The sequence below is a fragment of the Sceloporus occidentalis genome, unplaced genomic scaffold, assembly GCF_023333645.1.
Source record: "Sceloporus occidentalis isolate IW3139 unplaced genomic scaffold, rSceOcc1.0.p SCAF_7, whole genome shotgun sequence".
NCBI lineage: Eukaryota > Metazoa > Chordata > Lepidosauria > Squamata > Phrynosomatidae > Sceloporus > Sceloporus occidentalis.
Genome location: NW_028316987.1, coordinates 9,888,967 through 9,912,662, shown reverse-complemented (window position 1 = coordinate 9,912,662; position 23,696 = coordinate 9,888,967). Strand labels below are relative to the sequence as shown.

General features: G+C 39.4%; 1 protein-coding gene across 3 annotated transcripts in view; it reads right to left on the bottom strand.

The window, feature by feature from the left end:
- Positions 1-19,282, bottom strand: part of LOC149309154 (SWI/SNF-related matrix-associated actin-dependent regulator of chromatin subfamily E member 1) — a 32,042-nt gene extending 12,760 nt beyond the window's left edge. Inside the window, exons 1-7 of one of the 3 annotated variants that reach the window (XM_089531863.1) lie at positions 19,166-19,282; positions 15,729-15,772; positions 14,298-14,341; positions 8,424-8,591; positions 4,669-4,749; positions 3,494-3,625; positions 2,689-2,860 (exon numbers count right to left, since the gene is read on the bottom strand). In XM_089531863.1, the coding sequence (XP_089387989.1) occupies positions 2,689-2,860; positions 3,494-3,625; positions 4,669-4,749; positions 8,424-8,591; positions 14,298-14,341; positions 15,729-15,735 (604 nt within the window). In that variant the 5' untranslated portion in view covers positions 15,736-15,772; positions 19,166-19,282. The remainder of the gene's footprint in view (positions 1-2,688; positions 2,861-3,493; positions 3,626-4,668; positions 4,750-8,423; positions 8,592-14,297; positions 14,342-15,728; positions 15,773-19,165) is intronic. The other 2 variants (XM_089531864.1, XM_089531865.1) reach the window with 2 other exon arrangements.
- Between the last annotated feature and the right edge of the window lie 4,414 nt (positions 19,283-23,696).

The window sequence follows — 23,696 nt, the reverse complement described above, 5'->3', positions numbered from 1 at the left end:
AAAAGTTATATGGACTGTAGTTTACAGTGTTACTCCTGAGGAAGGATCATGTCCAAAATATGTTGGTCCTGAAATAAAGAGTTTCTCTAGCATTTGGAATGCTCTCTCCTCCCTGGTCCCACACTCTGTATAAGGTAAATACTCATCCCTCTGTGGACCAGGAACCTGGGAGCATTTGATAGTAAAAGCTCAGTCAGCCAGGAGGTTGTACTGGATGTGATAAAAAGAGACTCCACTGCCAAGGAGGACAAAGATCTCTCTTGCGAGTAGGGAAGATATTCCCCTAATTATATATTCCTCTTCTCATCATACCTTCTGAGCTGCCTTGCAAAAGAATGTACTGTGAACGCAGATCAAGCCCGCATGCTCAGTATCATTTATAATGGATATCAGTTTATAGTAAATCATGGGTAATTGTCTATATTTGTAATGTGGATGGTAGTCTCTCCATTTGAATCAAGTGTGATTTACTATGAAATCATAAGCACATACAAAGAGAACAGGCTTGGGCCTAGAAGCCATTCAGGAGTTAAGGTATGGCTGACTGTCTGAAGTTTGAAATAATTTGGCTGAAAAGACTAGCATGACTGGACAAGGGACATAAAAGGAGGTCTCCTCCTATGTGCCCTTATCTTATTGTACCTCACACATTGAGAACAGTTGCTACAATATGAAGAATCTCCTACATTTACATTAACATGGCAGAAGAAACTATCTGCTTCCTTAGCTGAACATTTTCACCTTTGGGTTTCAGGCCAATTGCAACAAAAACTATGAAAAGATGAAAAGAATATCATTGCCTGACTGACAACACATAGGAGTTAAGGTGGGGCAAAGGGTATTGATGTCCATTCAGCTGAAATAAAAACAAATATTTGGGGGCAATTCCCCTTTTAAGTCAATACTGATGCTGACAAGATCATTCTTTCAAATAAAGAAGACTGGCAGAAAGTAATTAAAACTAATCATGAAGAGCATGGATACAAAAGATGACAGCTAATTTTAAATAGCAATTCATATAGTCAGTAGTGAACAATCTAAGGTCAAACTAGAAACCTGCTTTCAAGCAACACTCAACTGATACCCCTAAAGAGATAGTGAAACACAGCAGTTAAGGATGTGACGCATAGTCTGGAAAGCATGCAGGTCAACCATAAGAACCTGGAAGGTGGTTTAAGGAGAACCCTGATGCTTCACCTTTATTTTCACGTCAACCTGTAACAGAGTAACAATCTGTGGATCACATACAGTCATCAGAGATTCCACCAAAATTTGGTGGTGCAATGCCCAACTCCCCCATAACATATGTCTAGAACAAACCATGTAGGGAATGCAGGCCTTGTTTTAGAGGGGAATCATACTGACCCTTGGACCAAGCAATGCTGCCCAGAACTGTTCCGCATAAGCTAATGGTTTCTGGACCTGCAGGTACCCTTGCAGAAAGGGCAAAAACTGATATCACTTCTGATATGCAGTGATTGAAGATGCACACTGATAACTGCCCCATGGTCAGTACATGTCTCTGTACACAAAGCCTCTTAAATGTCATTATCTCTGCTTGTTAAAGGCCAAGATAAAACAGAAAGAACTCAGCTGACAGTGAGTCTCAGAAGTCATCAAGATGAAAAAAGAAGGTTTTCAAAGAGATTGACACTAAAGGAAATGTAATCAGGTAGTGGGTGGATGGATGAAATCCCCTCAAACAGCCATAGGTGAGTAGAACACCGAGTACTGACCTGTTCAAATTGGATGAGCATGTGAGCAGCCTACCTCTTGAACCGTTCAGGACAAAAACAAACTGAAGTAGCACACACATGATAGAAGTCTATGCTTTCTCCAGCAATTCACTTGAACTGATTGGACATGGTCAATGACTAGCCATTACATTTGTTAAAAACAGTTAAACCTAATTTTTGCCTCTCCAGTTCTTTCTACAAACTACTTTCAGGTTTGATCCTGGATTTTCTATAGTACATTCTTCATTCTGTTCTAATTTCAGTCTGTGAAAAAACCTCATGGCCTTTGTCCAAGTGTTGTGGTGTTGATTCTGCTTCCAGTCCCTCACTCCTACACCAGGAAAAACGTCTGAATAGCAAGTGCCTCCCTTTCCCCCACCAAACTGTGCAACAGACAAAAGGCTGTTTAAGGGGGCAAGTTCAAGAAAGAAGTTCAGAGCACTCAAGGAATTAAATCAAGGTATACTTCAGGAAGCAGCATTAAAAATACTCAGTTGTCTGCAAGGATCAGCTGGTATTCTTAAGCACCATTTTTAGGCTCTCATAAAACCAGGCACCTAGAATTTTTCTACTCCTGATGACAAACTTTGCACAAGCTGGTGACAGAATCAGATTTGAGTCTGTAGACAATGTATACCCCCATACATAATCATTAGCAAACTGGGTGGCATACATAAACACCCAGTATGTAATTATGTATGTATTGAGTATGTATGCAGTATTGCTGCTTGAGTTTAATGCAGTTCATTCTACTTTTTTCCGGATCTCAAAATAAGAAATTATATCAAACAAATTCCCCAATAAAGAGTCAAGAGACAGCTCACCATCAAGCTGGTAAGAGTGTGATTTAGGCCAAGGAACTATCCTGAGGATTACCATTAAAGAAATGCCACTGCCAATTACCCTTCAAGTAAGGTGTTACAGTTGTACCATGGTTCAGAGTTGCACTCACCGTCTGGGTCTTCAGCAGGCTGGATACTCATATAAGGTTCACCTTTCTCCATACGGGACTGCCTTTGCCGGCTTTCTTCTTCCAATGCTGCTTCAGCCCGGCTTTTTGCATTGATGTAGGCAAGGTAAGCAGGTGAATTATGATAGGCCTTCATTGACTCGTTGTACTCTATCTACAGTTTGACAGACATATATATATTTAAAAAACTGCAGTCAAGACCATCTCCCATACCCGTGGGAAATTCTTCTGACTAAAACATCCTCGTGGTAAACAAGGACATTTTCACATGAAGCAAGGAGTGGACATCTCAGGGCAGCTTACTGAGATTCAACTGCTCTCTTCTGCAAGGGTTGGGTTGCATCTAAGCATTTCAGTGTGTCCATATATAATGAACAGTCAGGGGAACATGACGTTGGGAGGAATGGAAGAGGGGAGTGTCTTTAACTGTGCTTTACTTCCAGGTGCCTTTATGCTTACAGTTGGGGCAGAGAGGGAGGGCACGCAACCTCGACTCAGGTTTAACTGTACGATTTTGTGTGTGTTTGGGTGGGCTTTTTCAAGCCATCCAAGGTATCATGATTCTATTATACTCTCCTTAAAACTCCTGGGTGATCTGGCCTTGTACAGCAAACAGTTGATTCAGTTTTCTTCCCTCAATAATGCTCTCGTATGTGAGCCCGTTTTATCACCTCCGCCAGAACCAGTCTTTTTTTTAATTTATTTTATTTTTAGCTTTGTGCATATGAGAGAAACAGAGCCTTCCAGCGTCATTTGGGAGTGAGAGAGGGAGATTTCTTCTGTGTACCTTTTCTGCTTCATATTCATTTAAGTACTCTTGCTTCTCTTCATCAGTGAGGTCTCGCCACATCCCTCCAATGATCTTCCCAATTTCCCATAACTTCAAGTCAGGGTTGGACGCCTTCACTTGGTCCCAGACCTTAATAAAAACATCTGTAGTAAAGCTCCAGCTAACTAAATACTTATAATATTAAACACATCTTTGTAATTATCACCACCACGACTATGGTCCTTTCAGAGAACTATCACCACAAGCAAGGCAACATTAAGACAGTTATTTTTGACTATAGAACATCCATTGCATTTGTCTGGGACAGGAGGACAGAGGTACAATGTTTATCCACTGCCTGGGTTTTATTCTCAGTCGCACAGCATCCTTTTGACTGTATCCTTTTGACAGTAGGTAGTGTGTACATGCCCTTAAATCCTGCATATGTTTCTTCTCTTTTGCCTTAAGAGAGGCCGCTGGATGAAACAATTTTTTTTATAAAGAACCAGAGACAAAAAGACAGGTAACATAGTTCCTCCTTCTGGCTCAGTCACTCCTTGATACTGGACTGGATCAGGCGCTGTCCACAAGACCCAGACGCTCATTATATCAGGAAAAAGTCACCGAATTAAAAAAAAAAAAAAAGAGGGGTGGTGCTACACCCTCATTCCCTCTCCCTAAAGTAAATGGAGAAGAGAACTAAAAAAAAAACTTTAAAAGAAAGAAGCAAAGTAGCTCCTATTGCAAAGTCCAGTTATGGAGTTGCACCAATCCTGCTTGGCCACAGAAAGTGGTATTTTAACATAGAAAAAATTCTGTCAATAGGTCACCAGATGCATCCTTGTTAGTAGAGGAAGTGGTAGTAAGTTTTAAGCACTTTTTTTTTTTTACAAAAAAAAAAAATCAATAAAGTCTTCATTTTTCCCCCGACAGCAGGGTGGCCATGTTTCATTCTGTGGCGAAACTTATTTTTCCCCTTTCATTTGGGTAGTTCACTATTGCCTTCACTGTGAAAGGAGAAGACAACTGCATTCTTAAGTTTTCCCTTAAAGGAAAAGAAATATAATAAGCAAAGCACTCAGATTTAATTTTTAAACTGAAACACATTTTAGAATAATTACAAAGCAGGTTAAGCATGAGTCCTGATTTTAAGTATCAGTTGTTGAAATTAAGACCAAGTGTCTTGTACCCACCTTCCTACTGTACCTCATATAGGGCATGAGTGGCTTATCTGGAGGCTTGGGGGGCTTGGGGATTGTAATGCCTGATGATGCCTAGAGAAGAACCAAATAATATCCACTGGTTATCTAAACTCAGACATTTAAGAAGTGCAACCCCCCCCCTCAAAAGGTTTTCCAAGAGACACAGGCAAGTAAGTAAGACACAGGTACAGGTAACATAACTAGCTCTCATGAGAATACTTGCCAACATCAAAGTCCATAGAATCTTAAAAGAGCTTTTAGAGTATAACAATTCTGTCAATATATATATATATATATATATATATATATATATATATATATGCAATACTATGTACAACAACTTGAATGGCATCTGCAATGATCCATCCTCTCTTTCCAATGAGAGCACTTGTTACTATACCTGCAATAACTACCTGAGGTTACATTCACAGCTGCCTTTTGTACTCCTGGTTGAAACCCAGTAAGAACATCACTTTTACAGCATTAGTTAGCAGAGCTCAAAGTGGATTTAACTATTACTGATTTCAAACTAAATTCAAGCCTAAGTTGTTTCAGGCTCCAAAGAAGTGGCTCTCTTACAATGGTCTGTGCAGCTTGCATCCCTTGAGATGCTACTGGATTACAGCTCCCTCATCACTGACTAGGACTGCTGGGAGCTGAGGTCCAACATCATCTTAAAGGTCACAAGTTGCCTATTCCTGTCCTACTCTTAGTAAATGAGCACAGAGATTAGTTTGATAGGGCAAAATCTAGGCAAATTTTACTTCCTGGGGAATTGGTGGTAATTGCCCTGAATTTTCGAACTGTGCCACGTTGCTCCTCTTATACTTGCATCTTGAAAGTACTTAAAATTGCTGCTAGATATTACTTATGATTGCCGTAACAGATTTTGTTTTGAACTTTCACTGAAGAAACAAAGAATATATTTTATCAGAGGACACAGTTTACAAGAGTACAGTGGCAAACCAGTAGCAAAGTTCAGGTGTGAATGCAACCTCAATGCTAAACAAAAGACAGATAACTTTAGGAGGAGGAGAGAAAACAGAACTGCAGTAATATGGGCATTCTTTCATTCAAGGCCTTCTCAAATAACACTTATTCCATAAAGACAGAATAAGAGTGGGGAAAACCCCAGAATGTTTGTTGGAACAAGATCTCTGCAAGGCTTGCTCCCTCAACCTGTACATCCTATGAGTCCAAATTGTACTGTCCGAGTCCAAATTAGTTTGTGAGTTCCTGGAGGGACCTTTGTCTTCCTTAAAGGTTTGTACAAACGCCAAGCACCTTGCCTGTACTCAATAAGAAAGAAAAGAAAGAGACTAAAACAAAGAGGTGTTATTGGCCAGCAACTGTAAAGACCCTCTCTACAAAAAAATTCTTTCAAAATGCAACACTTGGACAAATACATTTATTATTTTCAGAGATGTGCTGACATTCCAGTCAAGTTTATCAACAGATTGGCAGAGAGATCTAATACCTCAATCTTACACATTTTCTTTTAAAAAATTGTTTTCAATGGAATTAGTTCCAAAGCTCACAAGAAGTTTCAGCACTATGTGTGTGTATATCCCTTCAAGTTGCCTGTCGACTTATAGCATGAATACATATATTGAAATCAGTGTGATTTCCAAGTAGTAGCTGTGATCCACAGTTATGATAAATGGACATTTATAGGCACAAAGATCATTCTTCTAAACTGTTGCTGACAGTGGGGGAATCTCTCATTTCAACGGAAGAAACATATCTACATAGGATTTCTTGGCTCATATGAACGTCTGCCTTCCATAAAAACTGATAGGTCAGCCTTTGTGAAGAAAATTCACCTGCATGTTGGAACCCATAGAGGTCTTCTGGAATTATGTTAGTTTGCTTAGGATCAAGGGGTAAAGATGCAGCTTTAGATCTATCTGATCGATCTCATGGAATGGTAAAGGACTACGACTCCCTAGTGTCAGGTAAAGAATGTATAATAAAAGCATTCTGCAAAACCTGGCCTCCGGCTTTCTAGAAGCAAATGGAAATTATATTTTTAAAAAATTTGAGAAAAACAGGCTTTTCTCCTTGCCATTTATGAAATGCTATGAACAAATCAATGCATACATCACTTCCATTGAAATATTAAAAATGTTTATGAGTTGTATGCATCCGCAAATGTATACAGATACACAAACACAAAGATGGATCTGAAAACATTCAGTGAATCAATTTAATGATTATAAATCAACAGGGAGTTTTAAAAGAGAAGCCAGATGTATTGAGATATACATGGCAGAGAAAGCTGTAAATGCTCATGACAAATATACAATGAAAGTCTGTAAAACGAAAAACCCACCTCAAATTGAATTTGAATTCAGATTGCAGGTTTGTAAGGATAATTTCTTTATATGGTGTATCTGTGTGTGTGTAGTGGCAGGGGGGAGACCCTCAAATCTAGACTTAGATATACAGTGGGCCCTTGGAATTCGCTGAGGTTTGGAGTCAAGACTCCTTGTGGATGTCAAAATCCATAAAGCTCACATCCCATTAAATATAATGGTGTAGTAAAATTGTGTATCTTATGTAAAATGGAAATTCAAGGTTTGCTTTTAGGAATTTGTGTATTTTTAAAATAGTTTCAAGGTGTGAATGATTGAATCCGTGGATAAGGAATCCATAGATATGGATGGCTGACTGTAGTTTGAGACCCATTTATATCAATAGGGTTTAACTGAACTCATGACTGAGTGAAGTCCTATTGATGCCATACAACTATTCTAACTATGACTTTATTTAAAGACAGGAAAAATATAAGACCATTTTTAAACGCAAGAGTGAACAAGCAATCCACTTTCATACAACTCCAAATGTCTGTAGATTTTTACACAAATTAATATGGAGAAGGAAGATGCTAAGTTTTTGTTGTGTGCCTTCAAGTTGTTTCTGACTTATGGCAACCAGTGAACACTGATTTTGATGAAGACTTCGGAATTTCCTGCAGCTACAAAATTGTTTCCCTTAAATCTTAATCTAAGTCCTTCACAGTCTGGCTCAGTTTCTGTGCTTATATGCCCATCACTTTTTCAGACTATCTTATGCATAATAAGGCAATTTAGGTCCAAATCACATACCAGAAATATTCCAATTTGAGACCATCTTAACTGTCCTGGCTCAATGCTAGGGAATTTGGGGAACTGTAGTTTTGTGAGACATTTAGCCATCTCTGTTCGAGAGCTCTGGTGCCACAATAAGCTACAGTTCCCAGGATTCCCTAGCACTGAGCCAGGGCAGTTAAAGCAGTCTCAGACTGGATTATTTTTGCAGTGTGTTTTTGATCTTAGTCTTGCAGGTGCCAAATTGTGCCTGACTTCTGCATTAATTGTTCCAATGAAAGTGAAAGGCCAATTCAAATGTGTATTTTTTAATTTGATGACTTGCAAGCCAGTGTGTAAGCTGCCTCCATGGGAAGCGACTGTCAGAGGTGCCTGGAGCTGTCATGAAAATGCTGTCAGTGATGCCTGATCTCTGGTAACAGTATTATACCTAACTTGATGTTCCAGACATCAAGTGACATACAGGTGAACTCACCCAAAACCTTGTTCCAATTTACAAATAAAAGGTTATTATTTAAAATTTAGTTCCTGTACAATGAAAAAAGGAAGAGCAGGGAATTAGGGAAAGAAATCACAAGTTAATTTTTCATGGTTATATATATATATATTTTAAAAAATGTAAAAAGTGGTAGCAGCTAAGATTCAGAAGAACCTAACTCTAAAGCCATTTCTGGTCACTTCCTGTTGTTTGCCGGATGACGTAATAGTTGATTCTCCTACCGTGGCCCGGCTGTTGGTGCCCGAGTTCCCTCCCAGCCTGTAGTTGTTGTAGGCCAGATGGCTGTATGGATTGTATCCCACAAACCCTGGTGTGCTGGGCATTTGCTGATGGAAACAAATGAGACAAAAACACGAATGAGAAATGAGTCCCAACGAGGAGAACACAGAGAAATGAAAATGGTTTGCAAATACGGCATGCAAAAGCAACCGGAAATTTAAACAAGCAAAATGAGGTGTTGCAGCAGCTAGGTCCCTCTTGAGAGGAAGAGGTAGCCTGAATGAAACCCATCCAGAAAATTGGAATTTTTTTATTTTAAAATCTTGTCACTAGAAATTGTGGGGAGTTATAGCCTCAAAAACTTCCAACATGAATTTGCAAAAACACAGGGTGGGGTGGGGGGGGTGTCCTGTTTCACAGAACCTAGCAAAAGTTCTGTTTCAGCATAACTAAGTTCCTTTATTGCATTTCCCTCTTTTGCTTTGTTGCAAGCTTCTAATTGATTTTAGTAGCTATCATCTTAAAGGCTTCAGAAGAAAGGGAGATCTTGCTAAGAGTGAACATAAACACACATAGAGAAGAAAGAAATGGACTCATGCCTACATCAAGCTGGACATACAATGCTGTAAGAAATTGTCCTGTGATGCAGCGAGATTTTCCCATTACAAACCATGATTAATTACAAGGTTTAATCCTTGCTCACAGAAAGAGGTTTCAAGTGCAAAGCTACTGAGTGATCTTGAACCAGTCTTGCTCTAAATTTAATTGACAAGCACCCTTGTGAGAGGACAGTAGCATGTGTGTACAGGTGGCAATAAACTATGTAGTCCTCCCAAAGAAAGGGCATGATAAAAATACAACTAGGTGGCCAGGGATTATACTAGTCCAGTTTGCAACTAAGAAATTATGTACATTTATATCCTGTGCTAACCTGAAGATTCATGGCAACACTGCGGTATTGGACAACACGAGATGATGATGCTGTCCCAAAGGCTCAGAATCTGAAGAACAGCTAACTCCCATAACTTCCACTCACAATACAGCCCATCCTCCCCAACCATGCCTGATGGCTCCGCGTGGATGAGACTGTGACAGAGTGGCTGTGCATGCACACACCACCATTGAAAACCACAGGACGAGGTCCCATGGGTTGTTTTTTCCCTCTGGGAGGGGAGTGGGGTGGTCTGGAAAGGAACCCCCGCAGTTATAAGGGCCAAGTGTAATATGAACATCCCTAGTCCCTTCCTTTTCTTCATCATACAAGCTAACAATGCCCATTTTGGAAAGGCAGCAAAGAATGTCCAAGTGTCAAAATTCCTATCATTATTACAAAAATGAATACTAGCAGTAGCTGAATGTTAGAGGAACGTCTACTCATAGTTAAATAACAGGAACTGGGGATTTTAACAGGCATTCTAATCACAACCATAAACTCTTATCATCAGGGTAAATCCACCATACTTCCCAATGTATAGTTCTAATGTATACAAAGGCAAGGAAAGTTCATAGGCCTTAAAAACACGACTCAGGAGCCAGGAAAAGCCACTACCCTGTCTGGATTAAGAGAATCCAACTAAAGCATAGGGCACTTACTTTAGGCCTGGTTTAAATTTGATTTTTTTGTTAAAACAAAAGGATGGGGTCCTTTTAACACCCATAAACCAAAATCTAGATTGCTAGATTCGTGTTTGCATATGGATTTTTTATACCAATGTAAATTTTTCAATGTCCACAGTTCAGAGAACAATTTTTTTTTACATAAAATTGGCTCCTCAACCAAAAATGGATACCCTGCAAGCTGCTGGTTTTATAAAAACCATTATTTGAGATTAACAGAGTTCTTCTTTTGGAGAACAATGGAAAAATAGATTGTTTTGTGATGCGACCTATATAAGAAATTGACTGGCTATTTTCACCATCATGTACAGAGCATGGAATATTTTTTTTCTTTATAAAAGATCCCAGAGTTCCCCAGCCACTTGGGAGTTTCAGCCCTCCAAAGTAACTTTTAAAATTTCTGCTGATAAAGGAGAATCAAGATTCTAATACTGTGCAAATAATCTAACTACCCCACATAAGATGGTACAGAACAATTAATTCTGTACTCAACAGTGTATATTTGCACATGACCAAAGCAAGCATTATTGTGAAATGCATGAATATATATATTTTTTAAAAAGCCTCTTCTGCTCCACTACATCCAATGTGTGAGTATGATGTCCTGGTCACTCATCCGTGGCTCCAACCGTATTTCCTGTAGGAAACCAGCAAGATTCACAAGTCTTCATCAGTTTATAACTTTCCAAGCCTGCCAAGCCTGTTAATTCTTTCAAGGAATAAAGATCACTTGACTTTGAGACTTAATAGCTTGCTTTGGGCTTTCCAACTTGTTTTCCCTGTTAGTCTGCCTCTGCTCTAATACTGCTCCTCCACTCCTGTGCTTAGTTCTTCTGGACATAGCAGACAGGTCAAAACTTGGCTGAAGTTCATGTATGCTGTTCAGTAATCATGCTTTCTAGACCCTTGTTTTTACCAACTATACTCTTCAGCTTACTGCAGGACCTTTCCCCATGTCCTACAATAAAAACTGGAGGAAAAAGAAACTCTTAACCGACACATTAATGAACTAAAACATTTTGTTGAATCAGTGATTGTCAATGAGAAAAAGCCATTTTTGAGATAGAGCATTAATATAATTTGCATATATATATATATCTGTTACCCATAGCTAACAATGAGTATCAGCTTTGTTTATTAAAATGTACAATACGCCATAATGCTTCCAATTTTCACACAAACCAAGCATTTCAGATATGCAGTGAATCCATTCTTTAATCAAAAGCCTGTAATGACTCCAATACAGTCCAAGAAAATGGTGTCTGTAATTGACCCAAGAGACTATGTTGGTACAAGGTACTGCATGCTACTGTATCTATTCCTTTTTACTTTTGCAGAGTTGAGTATAGTTTGCTAGAACTTGCAGCCATTGATAACCCAGGACAGTTCCTGATTTTATTTAATTTTTAAAAATATTTTCTTTCTCCTTTCCCACTTGTTTATAGCTGAGGCACGTAGAGGATCTGTACCTCACATATGTGAAAATCTTGCAGACACACTAACTTTAGGTGCTTCAACCTATTTTGTGAAACAGCTTGCTTGGATATGTCCTCAGAAATGCAGATCCTCATAGGTACCACATTTGGCCAATCAACTGTGCTGTTTGACAACCTTTATTAAATCATCAAAATCAGCTGAAACACATTGTTAAAATATTTTCTCTATTGGAAAACCAAAATCCATAGGAAAGCAGCAATAAAAGCAATAGCAATTATGTTAAAATGAGAAAGAACAAGTCAAAGAAACTAGGTGATAAGAGTCTGAAAGAAATTCCTGTCTTATATTGACACCATCTGTACTTTAGCCATTTATACCATGGCACTATGTGAATGAGTCAAAGGCTCCTATAATGCTGTAAATGGAAATATGGAATTTTTATGTATTATTTTAAGGAGTGTTCTCACAGTTCTTCATATTCTGCTCCTAAACAATTGGAAAAACGCAGAGCAAAGAAGCAACATAACTGTGAAAACACAATGTTCTGTTTTCACTGCAATGGAGATGTACGGAACGTGAATGAATGGGTAGATAGAAGTGATTCTGTGCCAGCCTTACTACTGTGCCCTTGTTCTTTCTGCAATTTTACCAAGTCTGATGTGAGGCAACCATAGGCTGAACTTTAATGAAAATCAGATAAATGTATAACACTGGACCATACATTTGTTTCTAGGGTCCAGTATTTGCTAGTTTAGCCAAAATGACAAAGCATCGTTTGCTAAACACATATAAACTGGATAAAATTGTAGCACACAAAGAGAGGAAGAAGCATACAATCATAGGCTCCTCGCTGCTTACCTAATGCTGCTTTGGCATTATGTCTGAATCACACACAGTCTTACAGTTAGCTACCTTCCTGGGGACTACCTATTATGCTCCTTAGGTAAGCAGAAAACTGTATGCTTTGTATAAACATCTTAGAACTGTTATTATCCAATAATTTAGCTTGACTCCAGCCAACTTAAATGATAATGCCGTAGATGTATCTGAACAAAAGTGAAACTTGGGCTCCAGTACATTTCCAAAAAAGAGTTTCACAGCTGGAGAGTGTAGAGGCCCATCCAGCACAAAGCATACATAATTGCAGAAATAATGATACCTCTCAAGAAAGAAAGTGTTTAAAGTGTATGTGGCTGAGCAGAAATAGCCATTTATATTCTTACTGTATCAATATTTTCTTGATATTTGTACTCATAAAAAATCAGTTCACTTTTTGACCCTTACCACTGATTTAGTAAATCTATGTCTGGCTCTTCAACGAACTAGTAATTGTGTCTAACGTCCAGTAATGCTACAACATAGGTTTCAGCTACTAGACAAATGTGTAGTGAGGCATTATTAAGGTCTGCACCATAAGTAACAAAAAACAGGGGGGCTATAACACAGCAGCAGATAGATCATACTATACAAAGGTACTATAGTGGTTGATAACTAAGAAAACTGTACCTTACCACAATGCAGCTAAAATGTACAGTTGCTGCAAAATCCAGCTGATTTCCCTTTAAGAGCAGCTGAGTGATACGGTGGCAACAAAACACAGCGTTTTGAAACAAGGTACATGGAGAAGATGCATCTTGTTTTCAGGCTGAACTGTACTTCTGCATGGCAGCAAATTTACAGAATATACTCATGTGTAAATTTATAAATTTTAGTAAAAAATTTTAGTTAAAAAACCTGAGTCGACTTATCCACAGATCAATGTAAGTACTGTACTTCTTGTAAGAAAAGGAGCCATCCTCTGGTGAAAGGCAAAAGTGTTATCTTTCCTGGAAGCACTGAAGCCCCTCTACTCTCTCATCTATCCAGCCTTTAGGATGAGCAGTTAGGCCTGTTGGAATTTTGTAAGTCTTTTGGCATCATGTTCCTTTGCTGCAATATTTAGATCCTTTGTTACATGCCCCTAAATTTTATCCTCAACTTATCCACAAGTCATATCAAAATCTACAATTCTGGTTCCAAAACCTGCCCTCGACTTAAACATCAGGTCGACTTATAGTTGAGGATATATACTAGCAGTTGGATGGGGGACATGAAAACGGGAGCGACACATGTCATCCCTCCTTTATCACCTTTACTCAGAAATGAGTAATTGGCTTCAACATAGTAGTGGAACCTATATAGTATGTTGTATAGCACTTCAGATTTTGTCTATTTAATTGTCTTGCCAAGGTGTATGTATCTTACATTCAGAATAAATGCAACATTGAAACTACTAGAAAGGGAATGGGTTGGGAGAATTATTACCAACACCCATGCTTTTATCTTAGCACTTTGTAAAGCTAGGGCTTTCATTTCTTCTGATTCCCAGCAATGTGTCACAGCTTTAGCAAATTAAGTAGCTTTGAGATGTTATAGAAAGAAACCAAGAGTTGGATCACCTAAATTAAAGACACAGCTGAACTAAACAACAAAAATATGGCATTTTTCAAAAATTAATGCCAAATATAAAATAAGTCTGCAGACTTGAGGCCCGATGGAGGCCCCTAATCCTTTAGAAGGGCTAGGAAAGTAAAGAGGATTCACCAAATTAACTGGCAAAGACTTCTGCAAAATGGATTTGATTTTGAGTTTAACCACAAAGTGTGAGATATAGCAATAATCTGATTCAAAGTATGGTGTTTCTTACATCTTCAATTGTGGAACTAAATTGAATTCAGCCTTCAGAATTTGTTTGACGAGAAAAATACTTCCATACTTACGGTTGTGGGGGCTGGGGTGGGTGGTGGGGCATAAGATGGCCTTTCTGTTTTAAAAACAAAAGGGAAAAACAATGACTTTACAATAGCTGAAACATAGAGAATGCAAGGAGTTTCTGAATAAGCAAATCAAAATGAAAAAGGGGAAAAGGGTGAAGGGAAAATAAGAAAGGCTATTAACTTCAGAAAACATTTCAAATATTACTACTGGAGTGTCCAAACTGTGGTGTGAGTTTGCATTCAGGTGCCAAGAACTCAAGGAAATGAACAGAATGAAGAAGCCTAGCTACACTTGTAAGTTTCTTTTCTCTTAGATAAATATTAATACTGATGGCTGAACTACTTGCTAAAGTCTGAGCCTTTTCAAATGACTGTATTCCTATCAGTTTTTAGTTGGGTATATTTTGTTTCCAAATGCTCCACTGCAGAAACTCTTACAGATTAGTGACAGGTAATGCTAGAAGCCTTCTTTCTCATATGCTATATGAAATACATTAACATAATTTTAACATGAAAACATTTGCTACAGTCATCCATATGAAAACTGAGGAAATGAGAAAGGTTTTCTGTGTATATCACAAAAGAAGACTCTAGCACTTACTCACTTTCAAAATCAATACTAAAGGAGTCAGTGGAAGAGAAAGCAGCCAAATACAAAGTAAATGCAGTAGTGATCACTGGTATCAATACAATGTACAAGGTTCTAATGGTGGATGAGTACATTACAGCAGGGATAGGAAAGAGTGGCCTGCAGACTGCATAGTAGTTTGAGATCTCTAGTCTACATCCAGCTGAAAAATTATCGGCAGGTTATTTCCCTCTCACTGCTGGAAGACTCAGGACACTTTTTGTTTTGCTGTTAAATGGGTTGCAAGGTCCACCAAACCCAGAAAGTTTCCCATTTTTCAGGGCTGGTGCAGCCTGTGGTGGACCCTTAATGTGGAAACTTGGCTACAGGCCCACCAAAGTTGCACCCTCCTAAAGGAATTGTGAAGCGAGAAAGAATAGTAAAGTAAAGAAAAGAAAATTACATTTACATTTGTCATGGCCTTTGTGCCAATAAATGTCTGTGAGTGTAAAAGTGCCAGCAGGTGGACAAAACCTGGTTGGGGTGGTCATAGAACAAAGTATGTGGTTAACTCAACAGTGACCTTGCCCTGTGTCAACAAAGGACTGTGCTTTCCACTCCCACCTTTCCAGATTTGCAATGCTGGTCTATACAGGTTTACTCAGAACTAAGTCACTGTGAATTCAATGGAGTTTACTCCCAAGCAAATACACACACAATTGCCCACATGAAGAACATGTAGCTTAAAAACTGGACGATTTAAAGATACAGCCACATTAGCACTGAGCCACGGAATTAAATACTTGGTGTGTTTTTTTGATATGCAGTTATTAAGCTAAACAAGAAAAAGTGTTTGCTAAACTTACTTGACATTTTGGTAGATAAAAAGTTCAACCAGATGACATCAGATCTGAAAAATAGTTGTAGTAATAGAATACTGTAAATCATGTTTTCACAACACATCATGCATAATCAGTTGATTCAATTTAAGGGGAATCAGATGGACGTGAAGCCACCCCTTCTGAAGATGAATTGGAGCTGTGGCAAACGTACACCATGGTCCCAATCTACCCTGAAGCCAGCTGAAAAAGGAGCGGATACGATATTTTTTCAACTGGTGAAAAGCTGGCTTTTCCCACCCCTCCTTGAAACCAGCTTTAAAATGCTATGGCAGCGTGCGGCATCATGAAGCCACCTACGTTTGGGCAGCTTTAAGCCAGCTTCGGGATGTGCAGCGTCTAAATGCCACACGCTGATGACGCCCAGAAGCGGGCTTTTTTCACCCCTCTGTTCAGGCTGACAGTCAGCCAAGAAGGTCTATAGTTTAACATGCACAGCTGGACAAGAATTACAAGTAAAACACAAACTCTACAACAATAGTATTAAGCCATAGTTTTTTAACATGGGTAATTGGTTCATGTTCCTAAGTATTTTGAGAGTCATCTATAATCAGGGGACATCAATAGTGACAAAAATATGGCATAGAGAATAGGTAGTATAATAGCAATAGCAAGTACATATAAGGAAACAGTAAGCCCTCACTGTGCGCTGAATAATTTAATGGAATTTATGGAACAGCAGGGATAGGCCACCAGTGAGTTCTAAACCCTAGTTGTAGTCTACGGTGCAAATCTTTCACTACTGATGAACCATTATGAAAATACCAACAGTAACTGACATGAACATTGAGGATCTGCGGTACCTTTAAGGCAAGCTAAGAACATATTTAAATATAAAATACAGCTAAACCCAATCTGTTGGTCTTATTTTGACATGAGTAAGAAGTACACTCCCTCGGAGGGTGATAGAGTCTCCTTCCTTGGAGGTCTTTAAACAGAGGCTGGATGGCCATCTGTCAGGGATGCTTTGATTTGGATTTCCTGCATGGCAGGGGGTTGGACTGGATGGCCCTAGTGGTCTCTTCCAACTCTATGATTCTATGATACATGACCTAGGAAAATACTCCTTATTCAGTTTTTTTTAAAGTATTCTGAAACTATGGGCCCACTGAGACAGGGCAAAATAAAGCTGCTTCGGGTCACTTTGGAGGTATGCTGTTTAAATGATGCATGTGTCCTAAGAGTCCAGAAGCCATGCCAAAGCCATGCTCCAGTCCTAAAGACTGGAGCGCAGGTTTGGTGAAGCTTCTGGCCTCTTCAGATGTATGTATCATTTAAACAGCATACCTCCAAAGTGACCCGAAGCAGCTTTATTTTGGCCTGTCTGTACGGGGACTAAGTTACACTATTCTTTCATTTTCACTAGCACAGAAGCTGGGAGAGATCTATTCAACTGATTAGACAATATAGTAGCTACAGAACTTCTAGAGGTTTCCTTGTATTTGCTTGGCTGAGGGAGCACAGTTTAGTAAGAGAGAACAGAAAAGGTCTCAGGTTCAATCATCAAAGTTTAAAAAGAGCGGGCAACAAATGAAAGGAAAGACCTAAGAATCAATGGGGAAACAAGGCCAGTCAGAGCAGATGTAGTAGGCTAGATGCACAAGTATTTTGACTACAAGGCAGCTTTCTATGGCACTAGCTTCAGCACTTAGGGCGAAAAAATGAAAACCACAGATATAGGATGGAGGACACCTGGTTGAATGAAACTACGTGTGAAATGGATCTAGGAGTCCAAGTAGACCATAAGTTGAACATGAGTCAACAATGCGATGCGGCAGCTAACAAGGCCAATGCATTTTTAGGCTGCATCAATAGAAGTATAGTGTCTAGATCAAGGGAAGTCATAGTGCCACTATATTCTGCTCTGGTCAGGCCCCACCTGGAATATTGTGTCCAGTTCTGGGCACCACAATTCAAAAAGGACATTGAGAAACTGGAGCGTGTCCAAAGGAGGGTGACTAAAATGGTGAAAGGTCTGGAAACCTTGCCCTATGAGGAACAACTCAGGGAGCTGGGGATGTTTAGCCTGGAGAAGAGAAGATTAAGAGGTGATATGATAGCCCTGTTTAAATACTTGAAGGGATGTCATATTGAGGAGGGAGCTTGTTTTCTGCTGCTCCGGAGAACAAGACCCGGAACAATGGATGCAAGCTACAGAAAAAGAGATTCCACCTCAACATTAGGAGGAACTTCCTGACAGTCAGGGCTGTCCGACAGTGGAACAAACTCCCTCAGAGTGTAGTGGAGTCTTCTTCCTTGGAGGTCTTCAAGCAGAGGCTGGATGGCCATCTGTCAGGGATGCTTTGATTGTGATTTCCTGCATGGCAGAATGGGGTTGGACTGGATGGCCCTTGTGGTCTCTTCCAACTCTACGATTCTATTTGCTTTGTCAGCACTTTCTTTCTTGGTCATTGTCGCTAGAGTCAGTTTTATATAAGATACTGAAGAAGAAAATAATTATTTTGCATACTATATTACTTATAATTGGAATGCATTGGAACAACCTCAATCTTAAACCCTATTGCATCTACAGCTGCATCCACACTGCAGAAATTATGCAGATCGACCAAGCTTTAACTTCCATGGCCCACTGCTGTGGAATTCTGGGATCTGTAGTTTGTTGTGGCACCAGAGCTCTCTGACAGAGGAGGTTAAATATCTCACAACACTATAATCCCCAGAATCTCATCTCATTATCCAAAGAAATGACTTGGCAGCTAAAAAAAAACCAATAGTAGTGTCTAGTCTAGATCAAGGGAAGCAATAGTGCCACTCTATTCTGCTCTGGTCAGGCCCCACCTGGAATACTGTGCTCAGTTCTGGGCACCAAAAGGATGTTGAGAAACTGGAGCGTATTCAAAGAAGACTAAAATGTGATGGGCCTGGGTATGTTTAGCTTGGAAAAGAGACAGTTAAGAGATGATATGATAGCCTGGTTTAAGTAGTTGAAGAGTGTCATATTGAGGAGGGAGCAAGCTTGTTTTCTGCTGCTCCAGAGAACAGGACCCAGAACAATGGATGCAAACTGCAGGAAAAGAGATTCCACTTAAACATTAGGAGGAACGTCCTGAGAGAAAGGGCTGTTGGACAGTGGAACACACTCCCTCGGATTGTTATACAGTCTCCTTCCTTGGAGGTCTTTAAGCAGAGGCTGGATGGCCATCTGTCTTTGGGGATGCTTTGATTGAGAGTTCCTGCACGGCAGAATGGGGCTGGACTGGATGCCCTTGGGGTCTCTTCCAACCCTATGATTCTATAATTCCCTATGGGCAATATCCCCCAATGGTTCCCTATGGACAAGTATCCCCCAAGGGTTCCTAATGGGCAAGTATCCCTCAACGGTTCCCTATGGGTACGTATCCCCCAATGGTTCCCTATGGGCCATTTGGGTCCCTCAAACTCACCATCTCCCAAACCGACCACAGGCCTCTTTTCTTTGTCTCGACAGAAGCGGAGAAGGCAGGAAAGGCGAAAAAGAGAGGCTCCTTCCGCTTCAGCGCTTTCCACACTCCCTTTCCCCTCACTCACAGGAAGAAAAAAAAAGCAAAGCTATCACCGCCAACAAAAAACATCCTCGCCCCCCAAAACACGTTCTTCCTTTTCGAGAGAGGTTTTATTTTATTTTTTTAAGGTCGTCTCCTTCCCAACGGAGTGTGGCGAAACTGCGGTTGTGATTTCAAAATTGCATTTATCTTAAACGCAAGTGGGAAGAGCAGCAGCACAGGCGGAGGCGAGAGTGCGTGCTACAGTACGCGATGACGTCACGACGGGCCTAGGTCGCTTTAAATGCTTTGCCTGCCTCCTGTTGCATTCTGGGACTTGTAGTTTACAAAGGGGCAATTGACAATATTCAGCCAGAGCGCTCTTAAGCCTCACTGAACTACAAACCCCGAAATGCAACAGGAGGCAGGCACAGCTTTTAAAGCAATCTAGCTCCTTGTAAAGTGATAAACTCCCTAAAGAGGGTCTGGATTAAAATTAGGGACGTGACCCATAGGCCTGTGAGGGTGAATCTACACCATTGGTCCCCAAACTGTGCTCCTTAAGGAGTTTGGGACGTCAGCTCCCAGAATTCCAAACCATTGGCCAACATGGCTGAGGCTTCTGGGAGCTGAAGTCCAAAATCCTTACTAGGCTGTATCTGCATTGCAGAAATAATCTAATGTGACACCACTTTTAACTGACATGGCTCAATGCTATGGGATTCTGGGAATTGTAGTTTGTTGTGGCACCAGAGCTCTGTGGCAGAGAAGGCTAAACGTCTCACAAAACTAACAATTCCCAGAATTCCATAGTAGTTAGTTAAAGTAGTGTCCAATTTGATTATGTCTGCAGAATCAGGATTCTGGGATTTTGTGAGGCACCAGCACTCCGGCAGAGAAGGCTACAGACCTTGTGAAACTACGAATCCCAGGATTCCATTCGATGAAACTACAGCACTTAATAGTAGTGTGAAGCTACATTGTTTCTACAGTGTAGATGTGAAGTATCCAGGGGAGTCTGTGTTGGCCATCCAGCAAAAGGAATACAACAAAATGCAACATCTACAAAAGAGTGGGACTTTGGTCGGTCAATCAAAATGAAGATAATATGTCAGGCAAGCTTTCAAAGCTTCACTGGCTTCTTCATCAGACAAAGATGTTAAAAATCATTCAGGAGAAGAAGAGCGATGGTGTTACAGTCACAAGACTACATTTTGTCTCAGATGTTACTTCTGTTGTCAATTAACAGAAGTGACATCTAGTTACGAGATCCTGACTGAAAACACTTTACTGTCCTTTGACAAAAATTGGGCCTTTCATTCTTAATTGTTTAAGTGTTTAAAGCGTACAGTGCAGGGGTAGCTGTGTTGGCCATTTAACAAATCCAAACAAAAATCCATCAGTGATACCTTTATTGGCCAACCGAAATGCACAATATACTTGTTGCAAGCTGTCGAAGCTCCATGGGCTTCTTCTTCAGGCAAGATGTTACAAACCAAACAGGAGAAGAAAAACAATTGGAGATGTTAGTCAGATGCCTACATGTTGTTTCAGTGCTTAGTAAAGATGGCAATAGGGAGATTTTCAAAGTCCAGGAAACGTAATGTCCATTTGCATCTCAACAGGGACCCCTCTTTTGTAATCCAATATGATTCAGAGGCCTGTGACTTCCCTGGAATGGAGACATATTGGATAGCAAAAGAGGGGTCCCTGTTGAGATGCAAATGGACTTTAAATTTCCCGGACGTTGAAAATCTCCCTATTGCCTTACCATCTTTACTAAGGACTGAAACAACATACAGGCATCTGACATCTCCAATTGTTTTTTCCCTCCTGTTTGGTTTGTAACATCTTGCCTGATGAAGAAGCCTAAGGGGCTTCGAAAGCTTGCAACAAGTATATTGTGCATTTCGGTTAGCCAATAAAGGTATCACTAATGGATTTTTGTTTGGACGTGTTTAAAGTGCGTGTGCGTAGTGTATATTTTGCACAAATCATATTTTGACCTGAAGTTCATGCTTCTTGAAAAGTTGAAAGTAAAACATGCCATTAAAAGCATTTTAAAATAATAGTTCTATGTCCAAATGGCCTGTCCTATTCTGTAGTTTGGGCTTTCTCTCTTATATTCAAGTTTTCAGCAGGCTGTTTTATCTGTCGTTAATTTAGTGTAAAGATATGTTTGGTATTAAAATATTATTCTTCATCGAGAGATACTGGACTGAAAAGGAGTAAGCTATTTGAAAAAGAAACAAAACATGCAAGAGCTAGAAAGATAATTCCCCAGACTACTTATACCTTTTTGTAAACATATAGTGTCTGGATAAGCAGCCAACTGTCAAATCGTCCCAGAACATGAGTTCATCCTGTTATTCCAAAATACCTGTATATATTGTCTTAAAGGTGATGAAAACTTTGAAGTCAGATTAAGAGAAGCTAAGTCTATTGTGTCAATTAAGATGAGACATTTTCCTGGGATGTGGCTGGGCTGTATTTTGTGTGTTTTAGATGGAAACAGTCAATCATCATTCTTGTGGCATGTCTGAATAAAGAGAAAAATCTGAAATCTGAACTAGAAACTAGTACAGCTAAACAAAACATTTACTTATAATAAGGGATTTGCGTAGTCATTTCCTATGAATGCATGGTATTTGTTTGGGTTGTCAGATCTTTTTGTACACAGTGAATAGCAATGTGCTGGCCCCATATTCCCCCTTTGATTTTTTCCTATAAGTAATTTTCTTAAAACGAATGGTACTTTTTAGGGGTAAGGTTATTATTTTGTGAGATTAAAACACGATAATCATAGTTGGCTGTTGTCTGATGTATAGGAATGCCTCTGTAGTTCGATGCCTCTTGTGTAACATCAGAGGATGTTTGTGTTTTGTGTTGTTTTTAGCTGTACTTATGCTGCGGCCTGAACTGTTAGTGAATCTTGGCAAAGCCAAAGATGGGAAATGAAAGACTTAAATATTAAAAACAAGACCCATGTTTGTTACTCTTAAAAGAGTTTTACTTAAGAGATTCCTATGACTCAAGCCAACCTTTACCCAAGAATTACCTTAATGCTAATGAAAATTTGTTCTAAATAGAATTTTTTCTTTAAAAGGAACTCAAAGTGCTCTGAACCTCTGGAGGCATGACCCTGAATATATATGAATGCAGTGGGTCCTTGTTATTGGCTGGGGTTTGGTTTCAGGATCCCCCGTGGATACCAAAATCTGTGGATGCTCAAGTCCCATTAAATACAAAGGCATAGCAAAATGGTGTCCCTTATATAAAACAGAAAATCAAGGTTTGCTATGTGAAGCTGAAGGCTTTCATGGCCAGCATCCATAGTTTTTTGTGGGTTTTTCAGGCTATGTGGCCATGTTCTAGAAGAGTTTATTCCTCGCGTATCACCAGCATCTGTGGCTGGCATCTTTAGAGAACAGGAATAAACTCTTCTGGAACATGGCCACATAGCCTGAAAAACCCACAAAAAATCAAGGTTTGCTGTTTGGAACTGATACTTTTTTTTAATATTTTAAAACCATGGATGCTTGAATCCATGGATAAAAAAATAATAATTCTCCCATTCCTGATGCTGTGCCGAGAAGATCCACAGGACATAAATGTTATTTTTGCCAGGTTTGGATTTATTATCTGTATGACAGTGGCATCATTTACTTTGGTAAATTCATGTCCCCACTTTTTAACACTCAAAAGTAGTTTTTAAGTTTCCTTTTTTAAATCCAAGTATTTTAAAAAGTACAAATTAAGTCCCAACAAAAACAGAAAAAGCTGCACAGAGTAAGTCATAAGACAGTTTTACATTCAGAATGCCAAGGAAAGAAATGTTAACAATGCTAGGCCAGAGTTAATTAAGATTAAATGTCAATAGCTAGCATACCATTTTCTGTTATAGAAGAAGAACCTGCAATAGAAACGCTTGTTTTTATATGTTGTTAAAAGTTGGAAGTTAACTAAATGCCACATGATACTGGTTGTATCATTTCTTACTCATGCCATATGTAAGGCAACTGTTGACACGCTAGTAAAATTTATTACATGCTATTGAGGACCTAAATAAAGAGAACATCAAACCTGATTTGTCAAGATATACTGACAACCAGCAGTTCCATCTGAATGGAACAAAATGACAGCCTAGCCCTCTAATTTCATTATAAACTTAATGCTTGTGTTCAAGATTAGATTTACCGCTTTGCAATTTGAAAGAATTATTATTATTATTATTATTATTATTATTATTATTTTCTTATATCCCACCTTTCTCCCAGTATAGGGACTCAAGGCAATATGTACTTTATAGTTCTATAAAATGCCCAGGGGATATTTCTTTGAGAGGTTTGCTATAGTATAAACACAAGATGATGAAAAATTGTATTAGGTGAAGGAATTGTTGTCTGTACAGAAAGATCCTATTTTGCCAGGTAACACCAGCTTCAGAAAGCCA